At 34.7% G+C, this 23866-nt stretch overlaps 1 protein-coding gene across 15 annotated transcripts in view; it reads right to left on the bottom strand.

Moving 5' to 3' along the window:
* Window positions 1-2471: 2471 nt before the first annotated feature.
* LOC123507911 (hrp65 protein-like) overlaps window positions 2472-23866 on the bottom strand; it is a 29835-nt gene continuing 8440 nt past the window's right edge. For 3 of the 15 annotated variants that reach the window (XM_045261239.1, XM_045261233.1, XM_045261234.1), the window contains 3 exons: window positions 23636-23688; window positions 18249-18323; window positions 14824-15913 (listed from right to left, as the gene is read on the bottom strand). In XM_045261239.1, coding sequence (XP_045117174.1) covers window positions 15758-15913; window positions 18249-18323; window positions 23636-23688 — 284 coding nt within the window. In that variant the 3' untranslated portion in view covers window positions 14824-15757. Of the gene's footprint in view, window positions 2609-2952; window positions 3171-4959; window positions 4987-14823; window positions 15914-18248; window positions 18324-23635; window positions 23689-23866 lie in introns of those variants that run through there. The other 12 variants (XR_006675823.1, XR_006675821.1, XR_006675824.1 and 9 more) reach the window with 7 other exon arrangements.

Below are 23866 nucleotides of genomic sequence, written 5' to 3'. Positions count from 1 at the left end.
ACATTTGACCTTCACTTTCAACCATATACACACTCTTCACTCACTTATTTCAGATAGATAGATAGATAGATAAATAGATATGCATATAGATATCTGACATGTTATTTGACTTGTGCTCTCACATTGACTTCAATCATACCAAGTTTACTACAATTTTAATCAAACATTGCTATGATCTATTGATGTATCTATCTATATACTGGGTTGACATCCCCTTTAAAAGAGGTAGCCAGGATAAATTGTCTACATAACATACATCAGTTTTCATTAGGATTCTCTCACATATTGGCCTCTAGAGGAGAGAGTACTGATCCACGTTCCACTAAAGTGTATGAAAATCAGTCCTTCCTCTTCTAGATGGAATCACCAAATCAATTATTTCACAACAGAGCCAAGATTTAAAGTGTCTAAGTATCAAGATCAAGTTCAACAGTTAATCCACAGAGTCAACTGAACTATGTCGCCCTACGAACAACTCTTTGTGACCTATATCAGCCAATCACCGGGAGACATGGTATTTACTCCTAATGCCTCTGCCTCGTTTACTGCTGTGAGTAGTTTATTGTAGTCAATCAACACTAGTTTTACAAGTCCTGCTTGTTTAACTAAGTCTATTTGAATGTAGTAAAGGATACTCAGATAAACCCACCTAAATATCTTAAATTTGTGATAATGAAAAACCAAAAATTGATCTCCATTAGAAACTAGAATCTGGCAAGGTTTTGATGCATCCTTACATGATGCTTACAGAGACTGTGACTATGTCATTCCTACATTATTACAAGTCAAGTGGCTCACAAAATTGTCTGTAACCTAATCAAAGGTTGCAACACACTGACTAAGGATGTAGCAGGCTAATACATCATATTCTTTTTTATTAAAATTCTTATAAAAAATAAATTTTAGCTGCATTACTGACAAAAATATATTTCTATAAAATATAAGAAAATTATCTTAACAATTCAACCTTGTAATTTCTTTTTGAATAAGTATCAATGAGTGGCTAGTAATGTTCCACTTAAGACAGTTACCCTTGAAAATGTGTCCCATATATATATATATATATATATATATATATATATATATATATATATATATATATATATATATATATATATATATATATATATATATATATATATATATATATATATATATATATATATATATATATATATATATATATATATATATATATATATATATATATATATATATATATATATATATATATATATATATATATATATATATATATATATATATATATATATATATATATATATATATATATATATATATATATATATATATATATATATATATATATATATATATATATATATATATATATATATATATATATATATATATATATATATATATATATATATATATATATATATATATATATATATATATATATATATATATATATATATATATATATATATATATATATATATATATATATATATATATATATATATATATATATATATATATATATATATATATATATATATATATATATATATATATATATATATATATATATATATATATATATATATATATATATATATATATATATATATATATATATATATATATATATATATATATATATATATATATATATATATATATATATATATATATATATATATATATATATATATATATATATATATATATATATATATATATATATATATATATATATATATATATATATATATATATATATATATATATATATATATATATATATATATATATATATATATATATATATATATATATATATATATATATATATATATATATATATATATATATATATATATATATATATATATATATATATATATATATATATATATATATATATATATATATATATATATATATATATATATATATATATATATATATATATATATATATATATATATATATATATATATATATATATATATATATATATATATATATATATATATATATATATATATATATATATATATATATATATATATATATATATATATATATATATATATATATATATATATATATATATATATATATATATATATATATATATATATATATATATATATATATATATATATATATATATATATATATATATATATATATATATATATATATATATATATATATATATATATATATATATATATATATATATATATATATATATATATATATATATATATATATATATATATATATATATATATATATATATATATATATATATATATATATATATATATATATATATATATATATATATATATATATATATATATATATATATATATATATATATATATATATATATATATATATATATATATATATATATATATATATATATATATATATATATATATATATATATATATATATATATATATATATATATATATATATATATATATATATATATATATATATATGATTAACTAAAATTAATTAGAATTTGAGCAAGTCTAAGGTGGTCAATAACACAACTACCCGCTGGAGACCTCGTGTGGATAACAGCACCTCTCAACCACCCACGATGGAAGCCAACCTGAAACAAAAGGCTCACACTAAACACAGCCACCCAACAAAGCCAATGCAATATTTCAAATAGTAACAAAGCACAAAGATACATTTGGTACAAGGATCTCAAGTAATGACAATTATTTCACTCATCTCAATACATAAAAAATACATAAAATAATGGTTAAGTGAAATGAGCATATGCTAATAAACATTTCAGCTAAGATTATTTATCTTGTATTCTTTCACTTCAGTTCATTACCATTCTTGAATTTGGAAGCCAAAATGCCAAACATGATTGTAGTGTATGTACTTCAGTATTGTTCTATTTAAGAAGGGATGGGGGCCACCAAACTGGCTTCTTTAGCTCACCTCTCTGGCATTGACAGGGTGCAGTGGAAACAACCCAACTGCCTCCTTTGACTACACCCTGTGCATCCTCCAGGCCCAGCTCCCTTTTCATCCCCACATGCCACCCGGGTAGTTCAGCCCCTACAGCTGCTTCACCGGCTGGGTGGCACCGGTCACGTTACCAAACCCATCCTGTTGCCACGCCTGTAGCCTGCATTGCGGCCTCTGTAATAAGTTACCTGGGGAGGAGAACATCCTCATTAGCATGTGCCTTTTGACTTATCAGTTGATCTGAAAAGTATTTTAAGTGTTGACTATCAATTACTTTTACATTAGAAGTTGGTATACTTTCACATTTCATCACTAAAAAAAAAACAATCAGCTTAGGTATGTTCAAAGGTGCACTTCAAGTTATTGGTACACTCGCATTGAGAATTTCGCCATTTAAAATATGCATGTCATAATGTTGTGTAATTTAATACCTTAATGCTCTGAAGAGACAAGTATTACTTCATATAGCACATTCCATCTCTCTTCAAAATTCAATACTGGATCTCACACACGATTGGTTTCACTAAAACTAGTATGACAATTTTTTAATTACACGTGTTCATCACAATCCCTCAATTTGGGCCATTTTCAGTTTGAAACATATAATTCTTCCCTAAAATCAATGCATCAGCAGTGCTGTGTGCCATAACCCGTAAAGGCTGGGTACCTTTAAAGCAGGAAGTATCGTGCTTTTCAAAAGTGTAAATAGAAGTACAATAAGAAATCTAACATGTTTTACCATCCCTCAGGATGTCCCACTCCATTTCAACACCAGGCAGTATCATTCAAGTACAAGGAAAGAGTTAGATGGTTTATGATGATTACAGGGGGCATGGACCCCCATCCCCAGAGATCCACTCAAAAATAAAAACAGAGGTATTCATGCACTACTTGGTTCCTTTTCACCAGTTACATATTGCTTTGGCCTGGTTAGCAGAAAAATACATTTTCATCTATAAAGAAATGTCAAGCTCATTTAATTGATGAATAAAAAACTTTTTGTGAAATTTCCCAAATCTAATAAATAATTTAAAAAAATAATTGTTTAAGGTATCCAGTCTTTAGGGGTTACAGAATCAACAGTAAAAAGGTTACACCAGGAGAAAGGATGGGGGCATAATAGGGGGTGGAGGCTGCCCTGTGTAAAGGGAAGCAGAGAAACTATGGCACCATTTTTTTTTTTTTTTTTTTTTTTACAGGATATGGTTGGGAGAGGGAGGGGAAAGATTCCATTGAGTTTAATGATTCAAGAGTTTAGTTTTGAGGTTGTAATAAATCTGGTGCCAGAAGTTTTGAAGGGGAGGGGGAAGGAAAAATTATGAGTCTAGTAAAGCAAATTGAGATTAGTTTTCAGTTTAATTTTCAGAGAATCAAAAAATGATTTGAGACCCTTTATCTCTCCTTTGTTTTCTTCAAGCATCCTGGCAAACAAAGAAAGCAAATACATACAGATTAAATGAGTAACTACAGCATCACTTGTATGTAGCATCTGCACTGCAATCTTTTACATAAAAACTGATGATGGGGTCACAAAGGTAAGGGATGAGATAATTTAGGACACTGAGCAGAGACCCTTTCTTTCCTTTCAGTGCTTTAGTTCACTGTCCTGACATGACATGTAAGCCAACTATTTCATCTGGTAATGCTCAGTAAGGTCATGTCTCAATGAAGCAATCCAAGGTCATAAAATGCTTTATGAATCCCCATATAAGTTCTCACACTTACAACACAGAATAAACTAAAAGCTTCTGTCTTGTACTGACATTTAATGAAGCTTGTATGTACATAGGAGTATCAAGTCAAGCAAGATCTTTTTTTAAGTTGCATAACTAACATTCACTCCCATGATTAAAAAGTTAAAGATATATTTATGCATATACACCAATTCTCTCTCTCTCTCACACACGCACGCACGCACACACACACACACACACACACACACAAATATGCACATAACCACATTCACAAATACATTACCTGTCTAGGCTGCCTTTCTCCTTTCCTCTGTAAAGGTAAAAATGTCTTCTGTGTGTTAAATAGCTTTCACTTGCATTTTTTTTTTTCTTTTCCAGACTAGGATTACCTACGGTAAACATGAGCTAAAGTGGAAAGACGTCAAGTCAATGGCAACTGTCCATTGAAAATGCAAATTATGTTTTTTTTCTTCTATAATTGCTAATACGAAGATGAGCAATCAAGGCAGGAGAAGGTGCAGCAGTTTTAACGATACTTTATACTTTCACAATGTAACTGATAATAGTTTTCAGAGGGTGACGGCTCAATGCCTCTTAACACACATTGTATCAATTCCTGCCTTAAGTAAATGGTGGCTGCATTCAGCCTAAAAATTGCCGCAAGTCTCTTCAACTATTTCAGTAATTCCTGCCTAAGTAAATGGTGGCTGCATTCAGCCTCAAAATTGCCGTAAGTCTCCAACTATTTCAGTAACTTTTTGCCCTACAGAAAATCAACGCCACCAAACTTAAGTCTTTCAGACACAATATTTGTCATCAATCAATACATACATTCAATATGCATGATAAAAAAATAAGAAAAAAAAAAAAAAAAATATTATAATAAATAAATAAATAAATAATAAATTAATTAATTAATAAAAATAATAATCACTAATAATTTGCACATTCTGTGCTTTTGATCTTTATACTTCATATGAAAAAACATCAACACAGCTTAATCCTTAATTTTTTTCTTACAGGTCGCAGAATAATTTCCATGTAATGCCATTCCAGAATTACACAAACAGTATACGTATACGTCATCACTTGAAGCGGTAAAGTAAACAATATTAACATTCCTTGTCGTCAAGCACCTTGAAAATCCTGTATAATTATGCATTTCAATCAAAACAGCTTGATTCTTTTTAGACCCCCCATTTCACTTCCTCCTCCATCTCCTCCTCCACCATCTCCTCCACCTCCTCCTCCTGAAAATACAAAGGTCTACAATAGTTTCTTACTCATTGAAGAATATCAATTCCTAAAATATTTACTGAGTAGTCTTACCTTTCTCTGCAAATCTTTCACACGGAGAAGTCTGCAAGGAGTTTTAATGTCAGGAGACAAGCTGGTGACAAAATATTTGCACTTGGTACTTGACCCTCGTCTCATTCTAATTCATCTGAAAACCAGTCTGAATACAAGTGTTACTCTCAACATTAGTGCAGATAGCTAAAGATTTCTTGGTATATCATCTGACCATGACTTGTAAATCTCCAGTCCCGATCAGCCAATGTCCTAATGCAGGAGTACACAGCCCATCACTTAAGGCTGAGTAACCCTAACACAAAACACTAACAGTAAAATATTAAATAACCCACATGAAATAGCAGTGTTCGGGAACTTTTATCCTGATGCTTTCATGCTATTTCCTACCTAATTTCATCAGCAAACAGTCACTGTTTCTCTCTTGATCACACATGTAGAGACAAAACCTACAAATGGAACCAGTAAATATATATGCTTACTGTCTACCTGTAAGACAAGCTAATGCAGCCATGAAATTTTGTAGCAGTAACTAATTTTGATCTACAGCATAGTTACAAAGATACGATCTAAAAATTTCTGCACAAAAATACTCTCCTTTTTTAAGTGTGGTTTGCAAGTTAACAAAACTGAAATGCTGAAAATTATATAATCATTCACCAAATATTGTTCCCATGCTCTCTCTGTAAGTAATCTTCAATATTTTAGTTTCACAACTCACTATACATTGGTTGCTCCCACTCAAAAACTTTTTCCCCAAGGTCTTCTCTTTCAAACATCTACCTTCATAAATCACTGGTGCATCTTTTATGCCAGTGTTTTTGTAGCCAGGCAATACTGCACTTGTCAGTAGTATATGATAAATTACTGCCTACTCTGGCCTAAGCATAATGCTATGAACATAACTGCTATCACACTAGTTAGTAATTAAAGAATATTTTACTGAAATAGATTGTGGAATACATGTATATAATCAACAACTATAATCACCTAAAACTGCAGTTCCATTGAAAATGCCCCATTTTCTTACATATATTATGCAGCAAATGTGAAGAGATGCACAAATCTTCAAAATGATTATTTACATTTCATATAGTTGAGTTATAATGTTGAAAATGGAATGTAGGGGCAATTACAGCAGTCTCTTATATTGTGTTGAAGTAGAACAGACAAATCAAGTAACAAAAGCACTTTAGTCAAGCAGTTTAGGCAGACAGACCACAGGCATCTCTTTACATTTACCTAGTTTTGTGGATCATTACTGAAAGAACGATTTTACCTGTACATCTGTAGACAACTGAATGCTTTCCTCTCATGATGCCACAACATAACAACACAGCATGCACAAGATGTTCCACTGCAGCTAGTCACCAGGGACCACTATGTTTACGTATTACAGCCGGTGAACGTTGCACAAAGTTTACGAATTTATGAACAATCTTGACAGATCATATGCTGAGATTTCTCAGGATATCTTTTTGAAAGGTGCAAATCACTGTGCACCATTCACAGTGTTATTTCAAGTTGTGTAAGTCCTCGACAGTTCAAAACTTTTAATGGTGATAGGAATTGGGAAAACAGCAATATTTGCAGAATTCTCTAGAGTCTGTGAGAAAGGGACAGATTACGACTCAACCAAGTGAAGACTACTTTCTTGTTCTCCCAGACAAACAATGATGTGACAACAGTAAGGAGTGAACACCAAAGGCCGTCACCCGATTTTAAATAATACAGTGGAGACTCAACACTCGAACTCGATTAGTTCCAAACGGCTGTTCGAGTATTAAAAAGTTTGACTATTGATACCTGTAAATCAGGTCATTCGTTCCAGCCATTGCCAAACCAAAGTTTTGAAAAAAGCAGCGGTTTAATTTTGCAATCGCTGTTAGCATTGACACACGGAAGCAGGGTTGGCCCGTCTTTCATGGGCTTGTGTCCTGGCAAACACTTCTCTTCCTTTGTTATATAGCTAATGGTTTTTCCCCCCCCAAAAAAAAAAAAAAAAAAGGCCAGTTTCATCACAATTAAAGATCTGTTGTGGGCTTAAGTGCTACTTATCCACAAATTTCTTAAATTCAGGCACAAATTACTCAGCAGCAACTCTGTCAGCACTTGCGGGCTCGCCGTGCGTCACAAGAGTGAATTCCCGTTCTTTTCTTGAAATTCACAAACCACCCTTTACTTGCTTTAAAATCATCATTGGAGTCAGATATAGTATCAGAAATAAGATCACAATGCAGCAGCCTAGCCTTCGCACTAAGAATCACCAGCCATCCAATCAAAAATTTTTCCATTTCTTCTACTGCCACAGGTCACTTAAACTGCCTTTTCACACCAATCGCCGCATCAGCTCTTTTAATGAACTGTCTTCTTCAGTATTGTGGCTACTGTAGATTTAGCCATACAGTACTCAGCTGCAAGATTGGTCATTCTTCCTTTTTTCTTGTATTTATCAATAACCTCCTTTTTCCTTTCGATGGTTGTCACTACATTCTTTCTTGTAGGCTTATTCTCACCACTAACAAGCCTCTTCGGTGCCATTATAAGCTTCTAAGTGAAGAGAGAGAGAGAGAGAGAGAGAGAGAGAGAGAGAGAGAGAGAGAGAGAGAGAGAGAGAGAGAGAGAGAGAGAGAGAGAGAGAGAGAGAGAGAGAGAGAAATCCGGAGAGAAAGCTCAGGACAACGTTATTCTTATGATAGCAAAGGATCAACTGGCTGTGGTGGACCGGTGGGGCAGCGGGAAGGATGAAAGCGCAGGACAATGTTATTCTTACGACAGCGAAGGATCAACTGGCTGTGGTGGACCAGTGGGGTGGCGGGAAGGATGAGACCTTTTTTGTTTACAGCCACATAGACGGACGTTCGACTAATAGGTATTTTTTTTAGTATTAAGTCGAACTTTTGCGTTCGACTATTGAAAAATTTGACTATTTAGATGTTCGAGTATTGCGTCTCCACTGTACTCAGGATGATGCCATCTGCATCAGCTTTTCTATATCCCTCTTGTGCCATCAACATCCCTCATCAGTAGCTTCTTTTAACAAATACAAATTTAAAAGATTTAGTTTCGTCTTGTAAAACATCTGTTGTATTTCTTATCTGCAATGATTCTTAGTAAAATAATATTGTGCCATGAAGATCACAACTATACAGCACAGTTAACAGTCAGACCAATACAAAATATATTTATCAACTAAATGTTAATTTTATCAGAATTTGTATGTAGGGGAGCTGTATCAGAATTTAACTAGTTCTTCCCATGGTCTGCAAATCATTACTAATTTAATAACCTAATCATGAATGTTGACCTGCAGATCAACATTTTGGGTGTATTTGGCATCATCAAAGAACAGATGACATGCAATTTATGAAGAAAGTTTTTCATTAAGGGTATAATTGCACAATTTAGCAGCCAAGTCAACTAATTTATTTGGTATTCAAGTGTGAAACCAGAAGGGAGAATTATACTGCAAAATGAAAACCAGAAGAGAATTGGTTGAATACTGTAGAGAATAAAGGAACTATAAGTGCTATAGTATAAATGGGATCAGGGCATGTGACTGTATGCTAGGAATGGCTATACACATAACTGAATCCCTTTACTAGAACAAGGATACAGTGCAGACAAGAATGATGAGCAGGTGGGATGAAGAAAGGCCAGATGTGAATGATTATCACTAATTCAACACTACATAATTATTACTATTAAGTTGCAATGTCCAAATGTCATTATTGATGTATAAACAATCTACACCTGGAAGAATAACATAACATTACTCTGGAATTTAGCTCTATTGCTACTTTTATTTTCCATATATCAAAAACTTCATTGCAAACACCAGCATGAACTACTAACTGCACCATGCTGCTGTTGCTGCTGCTGCTCCTGCCACCACTCATCACTTTACTGTGGACACAGAACTATCTCTTGCACCAAACACAACATGGAACACCACATACCACAGCATTCCACTCATGCCAGGACCAGACTCACTTCTCTACTGACTTCACTCACAGCAGTCACTTCACACACAGGCCAGTTGTAGTGGAAAAGTAAACATTTCTATAGAAACTCATTCCAGAGATTTTCCCCATAACTTTTATTTCCTTATCTATTTTCTTGTTGAAAAGATCCTAACTGGTTAGATAACTAAGTGATTTGGAAGTTATACAGGATGCTTATAATTCTGAAGAAAATAAATCAATACATGCACATGACTTAATTATTCATATTTTAACACACATGAAAGTATAAGCAGAGCAGAACATTTCAACACCACTTGATTCAACTCTGGAGAAACAACTGTTCATGAAAATGAAAATGGCAGTTTTGGTCCACAATCTAAAGTGATGTAAGGAAATACTAACTTTCTGGCAGTTCTCTGCTTCAAGTAAAGACATTGGTGAAATATATTTAGTTCTACATGAAAACTGACGTTTGATTTAATTGTGGAGAATAAAAATGGGTAGGGGAACTTGCCATTCACCATGGAATATCTTTGTTTACAAACAAGAGAATCTGAAGTTATTTCAATACTGATCTGTATAAAAACAATAAAAAATCATTAGTGTTGTCTCAAATCCAACTGCTTTTCTTGAATGGACATTTCCCCTTTTAACATTTTCAAGTTTAAAAGTTTTAAAAGGTCTGACAACAGACCAATCAAATGTCAAAAATTCAGTCCATAATTTCCTATCATCTTAAAGCCTGACCTCCTGGCCAGACACTGCTGCCATGGTAAAATATTGAGACCTATAAGAGACGATTGAGAGGAACAGATGACAAGGACACCAATTAAGATGGCAAAAAACCTACAAATTTATGAAAACAAAATTCTTATACTAAGTGTGGTTACACACATATAGGATAATATTAACATATATCTAATGCCTAATTCAAGGCTTGATTATAATAAATGTTCTTTATTTTAATAAAGGACAGTATTAACTCTTCATTAGTCATGAAGCTCCTTCTTTGTTTAGTAATGGTATGCTGACTCCTTGTTGCCTTCTCATGTAGAATGAGAGGAAATTCATGTTGTGCTGATATATTTTGATGATATTGGCAAATCATCCGGGGAGCAGCAAAAAGTGGCAAGCAAAGCTCATTTGTGGATAAATCCAGGTTTCATGAGGCAGTGTGGCTGGAGACAAAGATCATCATGACAGTACTTTCTCTGGCAATTGTTGCAAGCACTAAAATCTTCTATATAATCATGAGTATGCACCAAACTCATCAAGAAGGAACACAAGTGTCCCTCATCAGTGGCAGGTGTGTTACCCCGTGGTTATTGTTGTTATCTTACCTCTTTTATACACAAAAGAGGGTCCACATAGCATGTACATTTTTACGCATATAAATAAGAACAAAATAGCAACTGATGACAGACGAGATTCAAGGATATTACGGAAGGAATGTAAGCAGTAAAGTATGATGTCCCCTTTTGCATCTCAGCTGGAATTAAAGTGCCAAGTCTATAAGGCATCATGACATCCTGTATCTCTGGTTTATCTGACCCTCACATATCATAACTGCCAATTAACCAATGCTGGCAGGTTGTCATGACAAGCAGTGTTGGAATTAATCATGCCTCATTCATTAGAAGTGAAGATTCACAGTGTTCTCTTGAACAGATTATATAATCAACTAAAACATGATAGAAAATATCAATATTTTACTGTAGTTTCAATGACTTCAAATGTTCATCTTGCTACAAATCACTTCAACAGCACACACATGAGTGTGTGTACACACATACAAGCAAGCATACACACAATGTAACATACTGTTAGGTCCTGATCTTGCTGAATATGTTCTCTTACACCTGCTAAATTGTAAAAGACTACACCTGGTGTAATGATGTCCATGATTAATGTAAATCACATATTTACTGTGATTTCTTATGTTAATGGATGTAAGCTGGTAATGAAAAAAATCTGTCTAATTCTACAGTTAATCATCAATATATCACTGAATGTCACTATATAGAAAATTTCAGTATAAGCTTTTACATAACATACACAACACAAATGTTGCATCAATCACAGCACACTATACACTTCTCTAATTTCAAATAATTAGGGCATTTCTTGATTTCACTGGACACAGCCAAGCACATGACCTGCCTGTAGAAAGCCATATTCAAAAATGTTCAATAAGAATAATCAATACATAATCAAGTTCAGAAACTAAATAATTTAATGAATAATTTACACAACAAAGATTACCTAAAGTTATATACATATCACATCTACCATTCCATTCACTTATGATGCCTTTCACTGAGAGCCTAAATAATCTGTCTCTGTCTCTCTCATACACACACACACAAACACACCAAGATATACATACACTCACATAGTTACCTTCTTGTTTCCATACTATACCTGCAGCTGGATGCAATTGGATCCATAAGTCAGCACATTGAAGGATAAAATAAAGTATAATTTTCCTGGGGCTGAGCTACGCATCACACAGCGCACTGATGAAAACCCCTTCTTTACAATGGCAATCTATTGTCTAATCAAATAAATGCTTTCGAGGAATGTGTATGTAGAGGAATTGACTTCACCATAATAGTCAAGTTATTGTGGCTTATGAACAAAGTTCAACCTGAAAACTAATGCAACTTTTATGGAGTTATAATCCTTTCTTCCATTGAACAGTAGTTTTTGTGTTATCTTGGTGTACAAAAAGTCTATAGCAGATTGAAGCCCATTCTTCCTTCAAAGAGGTGAGGGCTAATCAAGGGTGTCTCCAACTGTCTCGTTTTAATAATTACCTGTGAATGTAGCATGTAAGATGAGGCACACAGTCCTCTTAACTTATTATAATGATTAGGAGAGAGAGAGAGAGAGAGAGAGAGAGAGAGAGAGAGAGAGAGAGAGAGAGAGAGAGAGAGAGAGAGAGAGAGAGAGAGAGAGAGAGAGAGAGAGAGAGAGAGAGAGAGAGAGAGAGTGTTTCAGACAGCTGCTTCCATCCATCTTCCATTCTTCTGCTTCTTCTTGCTTCATACAGAATCATAAAGGTTTTCAACGCTGATTATTTCCTACATTCACATCCATGTTGAAGTATATCAAAGCTATACATCTTGTATTTGTTTAAAGTTTATAATAAGATTCATGATCACATTAAGGATACGTGGTGTTCTTTGATGACAACACATGTAGATGCTTGTGGCATTCACTACAGAATTCCTCAATATCTTTGTAAGTCAGTAAAACAAACAAGGTAGAATTTGGCAGAGTATAAGGCTATATTAATTATGTGGCACACCAACATAGAAATTTGCTGCCTTGTGCACACTCTGCAATTTTCCATAATATTCTCTCTTCTTACTATATTAATATATTTTTGTAACGATACTTTCAAAGTACAAATTCTCTAGATAGTGACTTTTGTTTCTAGGAGCCCACATAATCACCTAGATCAGTAGTTCCCCAACGGGGTCAATTACCCCCAGTTAAATAACCTGGGGGTAATTAAACAATTTTTCAGGTAATGGAGAGGTGACAAAAAAAGTTGAAATGTGAAAATCAAGAAAACATTGCAGTACCTGGCAATAGGATTAATGTTATCTTTGTCTTAGTATACAAAGTTGTAAAGTAAACCTATTACAAAGTTATTAAATATAATTATTATTAGTTATTAATAACTTAAAAATTCTTGTCATCTTTGGCAATAGCTATCAGAGATGCACAATGTTCATATGCAATAAATAAAAGAAAATATCTCTAAATGTTTTAATTTAACTAAATATAAATCAATGTCAACAACATTTTAAGAAAGGGGTAATATGTCTAGTGAGGCATGTTAAATTGGGTAACAAATTGAAAAAGTTTGGGAACCACTGATCTAGATGATCAAGACAAGTGACAGACATCCTTGGATCTAGCTCCTTTAAGTCATTATAATCTTTAACTAGTCAGAGTGAGCAATGTCATCAATATAAAAAAGAGCAACTTCAATTATTGCTGCCCCAATCCAACACAAAAAGCTGCTTGAGCTGTCGCCAACTGGTTCTCTAAATACAGTAAGCAACCAACTGCACATTTCATGTTTGTCCTCATCCTAGTTTTTTTTTTTTTTTTTTGTTACTGAAAGAAGGCTGGTTATTCATGTGATATACTTTGAAGCTCATCTAAGTAGTTAACTCAAACCTAGAGACCATCAAACATTAAATGTCTAAACTATAACGAGAAGATATGCAGCACTTTCTCAACCACACCAGTGCACCTAAATTCCTGGCTCATTTCTACTCAGATAAGGCATAAGTAATTTCTTCTTACGCAACAGATAATATTACTGCACTGCATTCTTCTCAATGCATCGTCCCTGGCCTACATAAGATGAGCTCTATAGTAACCATACCATCAGACCACCTAAGATTAACTTCATCATTCCTGGGAAGAAGTATTGCCTCAACATTTACTGCTGGAATATTATTACATGGTCAACACACATTCTTGTTCTCTATATCTGCTAGAAGGTGACAGCAGTAATCCTTACCATCATTTTCTTAAAATCATTTTCCCAAAATAAACTGAAGGAGTAGCTATAACATTCCTTATTCAAAATTTCTGTATTTTCATATTTATCACTCAAAGTTGATATGGAATACTCTTTCTAGTCACTTAAGGATGGAATGGCTATCCAGCAAAGGTACAGCAGAGGAATGTACATATGAATGGTAAATGTGTGCAACCTTTCCAAGCAGTTCTGGCAGACCAGTGAAGGACTGTGGTCTGGCACAACACTAGGTCATTCTATCCTCAGGTCAAGAGCCACAACCAGTTTGAGCTACTAGGCAAGGAAAGGTAGTAGCTAATTACACATGTAGTAATTTTAAGGATTACATTTATTGTGACAACAATTATTCATACAAATTATGAAATTTGAATTTGATCTTTTGTACACTTGACAGAATACTAGGATATGATAAAATAAAAGTAATGCTTTACCAAAATATCTAATGCCATTTGACATAAAACACCTGACATTAACTTATCCTACAATGATTTGGTTGAGTGATAATATACTGAAATCCAGCTTGGAATATTCACCATCTTAAGATACGGAAAAACTACTTCCTAAGTTAATTTCATTCTAATAAGAAAATTCTCATTACAGTCATCAAAACTATATATATATATAATAATAATACGTAGTATGGGGGAAGCAAATGGTTTTTGCAGAAAGGATATATAATGCTGCAATAATGGATAATGAATCTTTCTGCAATATTCAGAGCTACTGCCCTTACTGCAGAGAAACTGTGATGGAAGGATATATAAGCTAGAGAATTAGTGCAGATCAAGCCATTCATTCAGCAGCACACAACAAGTCTCACTTGTGCATCATTACTTCACACGGGCAAACATCTGCTTCCTGTTGCACGCTGCATACTGAAAACACACCCCAGCAGTTGCCCTCTGCCCAGATGAATCCAGACAGAGATGAGCCAGCAGGATATTTCAGTGCAAGGCACAATGTAAAATCAGACAAGGCATGTGAAATAATAATGCAGAAGAAAAATAAATAAAAAAATTGTGGGGAAAAAAAAAAAGAAAAAAAAAAAAGATATATATAAAAAAAGACTCATTGTACTAAGGTCTCTTGCTTCAGCCCAATCCCTCTTCAGCCAATCCACCGGCAGCGAACGCCTGAACAGCCGCTGCTATTGGTACGCTGGCCGGGGGGTCGGGTCAGTGGAGGGGGGATGAGTGGGTCAGCACTACCCCCAGAAGCCTCATGGGCTGGCCTATCATCCACGTCTAGTAGCGTGCCCTCTTGGCCGGGCCGTAGTCATCATGGTCATTGCGTCCCCAGCGGCTTCGGCCAACCTCACGGCCTCTTTGGCCGGCGTAGTCAATTCCTTCCTGTTCAAAGTTACGCCCGCGGTTGAAGTTTTCCAAGAAGGTGTTGGGGTCCTATGTGAGTGGATGCAACGAAATGAAGATTGAGGGAGAAATATGGTGAAAATGAAGTTTTTTCCCTTTTTTTTTTCTTTGCAAGCCCCAGCAGTGATTGTGTCAACGATATGCCTACACATCCCCCAAGTAACAAGTGTGCTGACTATGTCACAGACACTGCCAACATCACAGCCATGTCCTGTTCAGTCAGACAGCAAGTAAGTGACAAATACCCTTTCACCCTCACTACATCTGTCACTCTATGAGATAAATTAGTCTAGTTTGAATTTCACGCCACAAATTCATGCCACATTAGTGACACCCTGATCACCCTCAACAAAGTTAGGCATCCTCTGTTTGACCAAATACAAATTATGTTTTCTTCAAAAAAAGGAACTGGAAAACTAAAAACAAAATCTTTCAGACTTCAGTGGTAATGAGCAGTTATGAATACACTAAAGATTGAAGTACAACAAAGCCTGACCTGGCTAGCAAGCTGATAGTTTTCTGGTGTGAGAAATGAGTCACACCAGTGGTCATCCAAGGGAATAACCAAAACTATCTTAAGGTACTACAAACCTAGCCAATCACTGGCCACAAAAAAGATGCTCACAAACTTCACAGTGACATTAAGGCACTTTCACACATGAGTCAGGGTTAGATGTACATGGAAAGGGCAATAAAGAAGCGAACCTAACTGTTCCCTTCATCTTTGAGTTCCACTGAACACAGAAATATTTTTGTTAGTGACTTGCCTACATCATCACCCCATAAAATCATAAACCACCCTGTTATTCTACTTTGAAAGGCACTTACATTACCTTTTAAGAACTATTATCAAAGATCTTGCTTAAAAGAATGGCCACTGATAGACATGCCATAATGTTTCATGAGTTACTTGACTTTACTTTAACCCACCATACTTGTGACAAATACAAACAATTAATGCTTTGGCAAATTGGCAATATGTCATACAAAATAAGTTGGAAATGTGGGCAGAATCTAAGCTTGGGCTGGTCCTCAAGACCTGGGATATACATGTAACTAAAATCAATTCAATTCAATGCAATGACATTATCAATGTAATTTTTTTCATGATGTATTACCTTTACGTCCCTTTCAGTCAGTCAAGTTGAAGCCCCCCAAAACACAGCCCAGTTTGCTATGAAACATCACTTAACTTACAGTTCAAGTAAATTTCTTAAAAAACATGTTGTCAGACTACGACAACAACAATAATACCAATTTCCCCATTAATAATAATGGTACTAGTGAGGTGCAGTTCTCTTGACCATAGAGTGATCACACAGTGTATCACTGGAGGTCAACTTAAAATGCATGAATGAATGAAAGACTCAGCCACTCCCTTGATCAGATGAATATATATAGAAAAGTTCATAAAAAATTTATAGATACATAAAAACAACGCTGGTTGTCCTTTTGTCATGTTTAAGTTATCTGTAAAGTAACAGCATGCACGGGAGTGAGGCTGCCGCACCTCAGCCCACCAAGACTGCCACACCGCACACCTCCAGCCTAACTGTCAGAGAGCAAATCTAAACTTTCACAGGGTCATTCTCCATTTTCTTTTCATATACATTTACATACAGATATTTTTTATATCTTAAAAAGAGTAAGGAAATCTGTGCCTGCTGTTGTGCCTTGCTAAACAATGTGAAAACAGCCCATACAGGTGTATGAAGGAATTTACAAGAGAAGAGTAAGCAAAGTACAAATACAAGCTAAGGTTTAGGCAGAAATTGAAGAATTATCTGATATGTTGAATGATGCAATTTTTTGTTATGTATTTTCAAATTTTGTGGCAATGTTAAGTATACAAAGCAGTCATGCATTTTCCAACTTGCCATGAGAGTATGCTAATGGGTGTCACTGGTCAAGGTATGCCTGCCGTCTGTCACCACAAGCACCCAACAATGCACCAAATTGATAAGCCATTTGCATCATCTCAACACATTGTTGGCAGTTTCAAAACAACCCATTAAGGGAGGAATGCGGAATGCTGTGATGATATGAATGGAAGAATGAGCAAAAAAGGAACAACTGTGGGGAGAGGGAGAGAGAGAGAGAGAGAGAGAGAGAGAGAGAGAGAGAGAGAGAGAGAGAGAGAGAGAGAGAGAGAGAGAGAGAGAGAGATAGAGGGGATTGCCCTGAATTGGCATAAAAATTGATTGTGGTGGAAAGAAAAAAAAAAAAAAAAAAAAAAAAAACTCCTGTAAACAAAAGAAAGGGAACGAAACCATCCCAGCATCAACATGGACGAAGTCAATCTTACAGAAATTATGAAAAAAGGTATAAAAAATAGCAAATATCTCAACATGAGCATAATATTCACCTTAGTTGTGTCTTGTGCCTCTTTCTCTTCCCCTCTGCTTGGGATGCGAATGGAGGGACTAGCATGGTTGGCGGTCTGGTGATGCCAGCCCATGCGATGAGAAACAGCATCAGTGTCAGAAAGAAAGGCTGCTTTAGGGACAAATATGGGTTACAGCATCATGCACCCACCACCCTCCCCCATGCTGCTTCAGCCTTCTCCACCATAACTTGTTCTCATTCATCGCCACGGACTCACCCGCCAGTGAGTCTTGCAGAACCTTTTCCTCCAGTAATCAGAATATGCAGTTCAGCAGAAAATCTCCATATCTCACTTCATCATGTTTCTCAAGTCCTATACATTTGTAGAAAATTCATGACTGTTGGATATAATCCGGTGCTCTTGATCTCTAAGTTATCTGCTATTTTGTCAGTTGCTATATTAACATTTATGACATTATTTTGAAAAAAGCTGATGACTAGTGTGCAACGATCTCATTCAAACAAATTAAAATATTGCCAATTTTCAAATATCAATGTCTTTAAAGAACACAATCCATTCTATATCCCCATGTAGTGATCCACTGAATCGTCTCAGAGGCAACAAGGGCCTTCAAGCTTGGCTTTCATGTCGTAAGTTGAACACAACACTAGAGCTGTTTGAAAAGCACTGTTAGAATAGAAAATATACAGTAGTTAATAAAAAAAAATAAATAAAATAAAATAAATAAAAAAAAAAAAAAATAAATAAATAAATAAATGAGGAAGCAGCACCGACTTTATGCCACTGATCACTGATACACAATATTCCAAACTTCATTCTTTGTAAGTATGGGCTGCGTTATCATGGTACTGATGGTTTTTATGCAGGCTGACACTTTAGCAATCACAGCTGAAACCACACTGAAGGAAACAAGAAAGTGATCCTAGTCTACAATTTACAAAAGGAAAAGAGATTCAAGAGTTTAGTTGAGGCAACTAGTCAACTACTACTTTCAGGAGAGAACACCTTAACACTCACATTACCATTTATGTCTTATCTCTAAGATACTCTCTATATTACTTTACTTGAAATCTGAGAATCAACTCTTCAATACTATGCTTCATAATCTAAGATTCAACACGGCAAAGCAACTCGTGTAAACACAACTGTGCTACAAGACTGCATCGGTAGAACATCCCCTAGAGACTTGAAATGTAATGATTTTAGTGATTCATCCCTGTCAAGATGCAACTGAACAGCACTAAAGATCATCTTGCAAATTAAACTAATTTGAGCCAGCATGCCCTCTTCCCAAACATACAATTTTATTGCTCATCAATATTATTTCTTGTTTCTCAGTGCCAATGTACAAAGGGCCATACAAGTGTAACTCCACTGAGTCAAAACTGCTCTCAGAAACCATAGTCACATTCAAACAGAGCTCAAAAAAAAGAATCTCACAGATGTGTAACAACACACTGGTTCAGTCCAATGTTGAACAGACTTCAAGGCGAGGTCTACTAATAGGAAATTCACAGCAATTCATTATAAGAACACTTTAAATTAGTAAAGGTATGTTTCTGCACTGATAACAACAAAACTAAAGTTTTGCTTCTGAATCTCAGGCTCACTTTCCAAATTTCCCAAATTTTAGTGGTGTGTGCTTTTGGAAGATTATCATTCCAGTACAAATGAGAAACTTCCATCAATTTTGTTGGGGAGAGAGAGAGAGAGAGAGAGAGAGAGAGAGAGAGAGAGAGAGAGAGAGAGAGAGAGAGAGAGAGAGAGAGAGAGAGAGAGAAACAATGCACTATGCTATATAGATTCTGTGCAATGGGGAAACCACCTCACAGCACCACACATCATTCTGCAAGCTTGGTAGAATATCACCACACTATTCCTCAAGCAGTGATGAAAAAGGAAGAAAGAGAATATGAACTCTAGCCCATGTTTCTAAGTTTTCACAAAACCTGTCCAGACTCTCAGCTAGCAGATACAGCCAGCATGACACTTAAAAGATATAAGGCTTGCTTCCACAGTAATCTCAAGCTATTTCCTATAGGTGCACTGTCAGGGACAATATGATACAGTTCTCAAGTGACTATGATGAATTTTATATGCACCTAAAGAACATGGCTTTGAATTCAGTAAAGGTGACACCTTGTATAAGCTGAACGAGTTCTTTGCGTTGTCATCCCAGCTATTTCATCTTCCTCCCATCATAATGACACTGCTCATTTATACTTCTCTGATAAATCAGGACCTTTACCAGATACAATGCAAGATTCAGGATTTAGATCACCAGTATACAAGTTAACAATCATGATATGTACACATCCATCAAGTGGGATCTTCAATTTACCAAGAATAATAATAAACAATAAATAAATAAAATAATGAGAATGAATAACTAAATAAACAAAACTTCAATAATCTAAAAATTCCTCTGAAAATGGTGATGAAGTTCATCAAGATTAAACAAAATTCCATGCATGATCATTCAGACTTCAGCAGACATACTTTAGACAAGTGTGGAGTGTTCCTGTACAATGTAAGTATAAGGCAATGAAGACTTGGTGGGCAAGCTATTATCACACTCTTTGAAAAATCCAAACATTTTACTCCCCCCCTTTTTTTTTCTATCATTTCCTAAATGGAGGGGTATGTCTGACAACCAACATGTGAGGTGGATTCATTCATCCACACCAAGACACGAAAAGACCAAGCTAACAATGCCAACAACTGTTACTGTAGCCACCGCTAAAAGCCATGGCTGGTGGGGTCCATGTTTACTGAGTAATGTTAAACTGATGGCAGTGTGCCACACAATCCTTAGAGAGGGAGGGGAAAAAAAAGCTACATGCTAAGACAGAATGTGTCCTCTCATTACCCTTCTTAATCCTCTTCCACAAGTACTAGTGTATAGTTTGGCTCGAAAGATATCTTCATTGAAGTACATCTGGGTTCCAGCTTATTTATTCTTTCTTTGCATTCCTGTGCATGCAGCAATAAAACTACATGTTATTTAAGTCTTCCTATCCTAATGAATAAGTTCATACACTTGAGGCTGGTGTCACAGATTAGACCATTACAAGGAATGAGTTGGATTCTGATGCCTAGCATCACTTCTGGGAGGACATAATGGGTATGTTAGCTTTCACTGTCACTGAAACAACTCCATAAGGCAAATTTCTCAGATATTCATTAGTCTTCTCTTATAAAATTACCATTACTAATAATGATGACATTTCTGAAGTGCTGCCTGAACCCAGGTTAATAAGGGAAGATAAATCTTTGGCAATAACATAAAATGAGAAAGGCAAAACTAAGAAAGAACTACAGCAAATGTCCCTCCTCCACTTGATAACTTGGTTCTTTAGGTTCATGCAGCTTATTACCATTCAATACATGGAAAAACGTACCATCTTAAGGATTGGAAAAACCCAGATCTATTGTTTGTCGCTGGTATAATGCAATAATGATGCAAATAATTAATCTTAGGAAACAGAAAGCAGGAATTTGCTAGGAACTTTTTGGTTAGTATTTTTGTCCCACACACTAACCACTGAGGTGGTACAGAGCACCCCAACAATGGCCCTGGTTTCCATCCATACCATCCCCTGCCTGACAGCAAGGCACAACTTTGCTCCAAGACTTCAATTAAGAAAGTATATAACCCTCAAAACTGTAATTGTAATCACTGGAGGAATGACCCAAACAACAACAATGCTCTCTGACATGAATAAACAACCACCAGCATCATCCCCATTTCAACATTCACTTGCCATTGTCGAAAATGTTACATAAAAACATGTATGAAGAGAAAACACCAAGACACCGTTTTGTAAGAGTTGGTATTTCAACGTGAACGAGAAGTTTCTTTTGCCGTGCAATTTCATTGTTAGCAAGGCAGACGCCATCCTTTCAGCAATATCATCCATGCTACTTTATGGGCACAACAAAATTGGTGTGTCAAACCACACGTGCCACACTTTGCTTTGCTTCATGAACTTAAAAGAAAAAAATGTACAGTCCCACCCAATAATTTCTTGTACATAGTGTAGGGGAAAATTTTCCCATTATGGTAACCTGAAAAGACTGTACAGTCCTGTTAAGACTTGTTATGGGAGAATAGTACAACTCCAACTAAGATGCACCTTACCAAGGCCTTAGAGCATCTAGCTAGTCACAGTCTGTACTAACGTCCCAACCAGCCCCTCATGTAGCACTAGTGAACTTTCAAAATTAAAGGAAACCAGCAAAGATAAGAAAAATTTCTTCTTTCAAAGTCAAAGTCTGACAAACTGTTCTTATGGTTCCTTTCCCCCCAAGTAAAGGTAACAGCAAAATTTTAAAGCATACAGTTGTAAGCACAGTAAGTCAACTGCTATTATTCTTCATGAGGCATCTCTAATACAACAAGCATGCCCACTTTTCTTTTCTTTTTTTTCTTTTTCCAAAATTGGATTTATGATGGATCAATCTGAACATTTCAGTGATATGAAGTCTTATGACAAACCTGAGCAGAATAAAATGAAGAATCCTAGTTTGCTTATACAAGTACATTTATAGAGCCTATCTGATGAAAACTAGAAATAGCAGAGAGAGAGAGAGAGAGAGAGAGAGAGAGAGAGAGAGAGAGAGAGAGAGAGAGAGAGAGAGAGAGAGAGAGAGAGAGAGAGAGAGAGAGAGAGCGCATGCTGTGAGTCTACAACTAAATGGATTTCCGAAGTTTTCTCCAATATCAAACTTCTAACCTGTTCCTGGTACAGCCCTGTAATGTGAATATAGTAAGCGCCAATTTTGAAGCCATGTATGGGAGTCAGGTGGAAGTAATAGGTGTGGAAAGAGCTCCTTCCCGTAAGTGAGCTAAAATAGAGAATGCTGAAATATTTTAGAGATAGACTCTGTTGAAACTCCTAAGCAAAAGTAAAGAGAAGATACACGAGATAAAATTAAAGTTTCAACGTTCAACTTGAAAATAAGGAAATACAGATCATGACGGTAATTCAAATATGTTTCAGTATTTTAGATTACTAGTGTAAAATGACCACAAACGTAATCATAACATATGAATAAATAAATAAATATTAAAAAATAAAACTCATGTATTGCGAAACTTCAGTATGGAATTAGTTGAATGATAATAGATGGAGAAAATGGGTAAATAATGGAATGAAAAATAAAATATGCTTATCAAAAATTCTTATGATAATACTGGAATGTAACAAAGACAATGGCAAGTTTTCTCAAGTTTGTGAGAAGACAAAAAATAAAAAATTTTCCTTGTTGAAATGGGGTGATGCCACACAACACTATAAGACTGTCAACATTTTCTGCGAATGGTTTCTGTGCCAACCAGCACAACAACGAGGTATCAAAGCAAAGGGTAAACGGTGAACAATATACAGGAGTGTAATACTCACCGGGGGAGGGGGCAGCTCATTCTCGTTGCCTCCACGCTGATAACCACTCCGATCTGGTGGAACAATGACATACAACTCTCTTTTATTCTGGCAAATAATAAATGACACAATGATACAGCATAATCTGACACTCAGTAAAAACGAGATGGTGTGGCACGACTGTAAAAACTACTCTTTTGGTCTGGAAATACCATTACAACATTAAGATTTTATGTTGTGACTAATGTGAAT

The sequence above is a fragment of the Portunus trituberculatus genome, chromosome 23 (assembly GCF_017591435.1).
Source record: "Portunus trituberculatus isolate SZX2019 chromosome 23, ASM1759143v1, whole genome shotgun sequence".
NCBI classification, from domain to species: domain Eukaryota; kingdom Metazoa; phylum Arthropoda; class Malacostraca; order Decapoda; family Portunidae; genus Portunus; species Portunus trituberculatus.
This window is presented reverse-complemented; position numbering and strand designations above follow the sequence as displayed.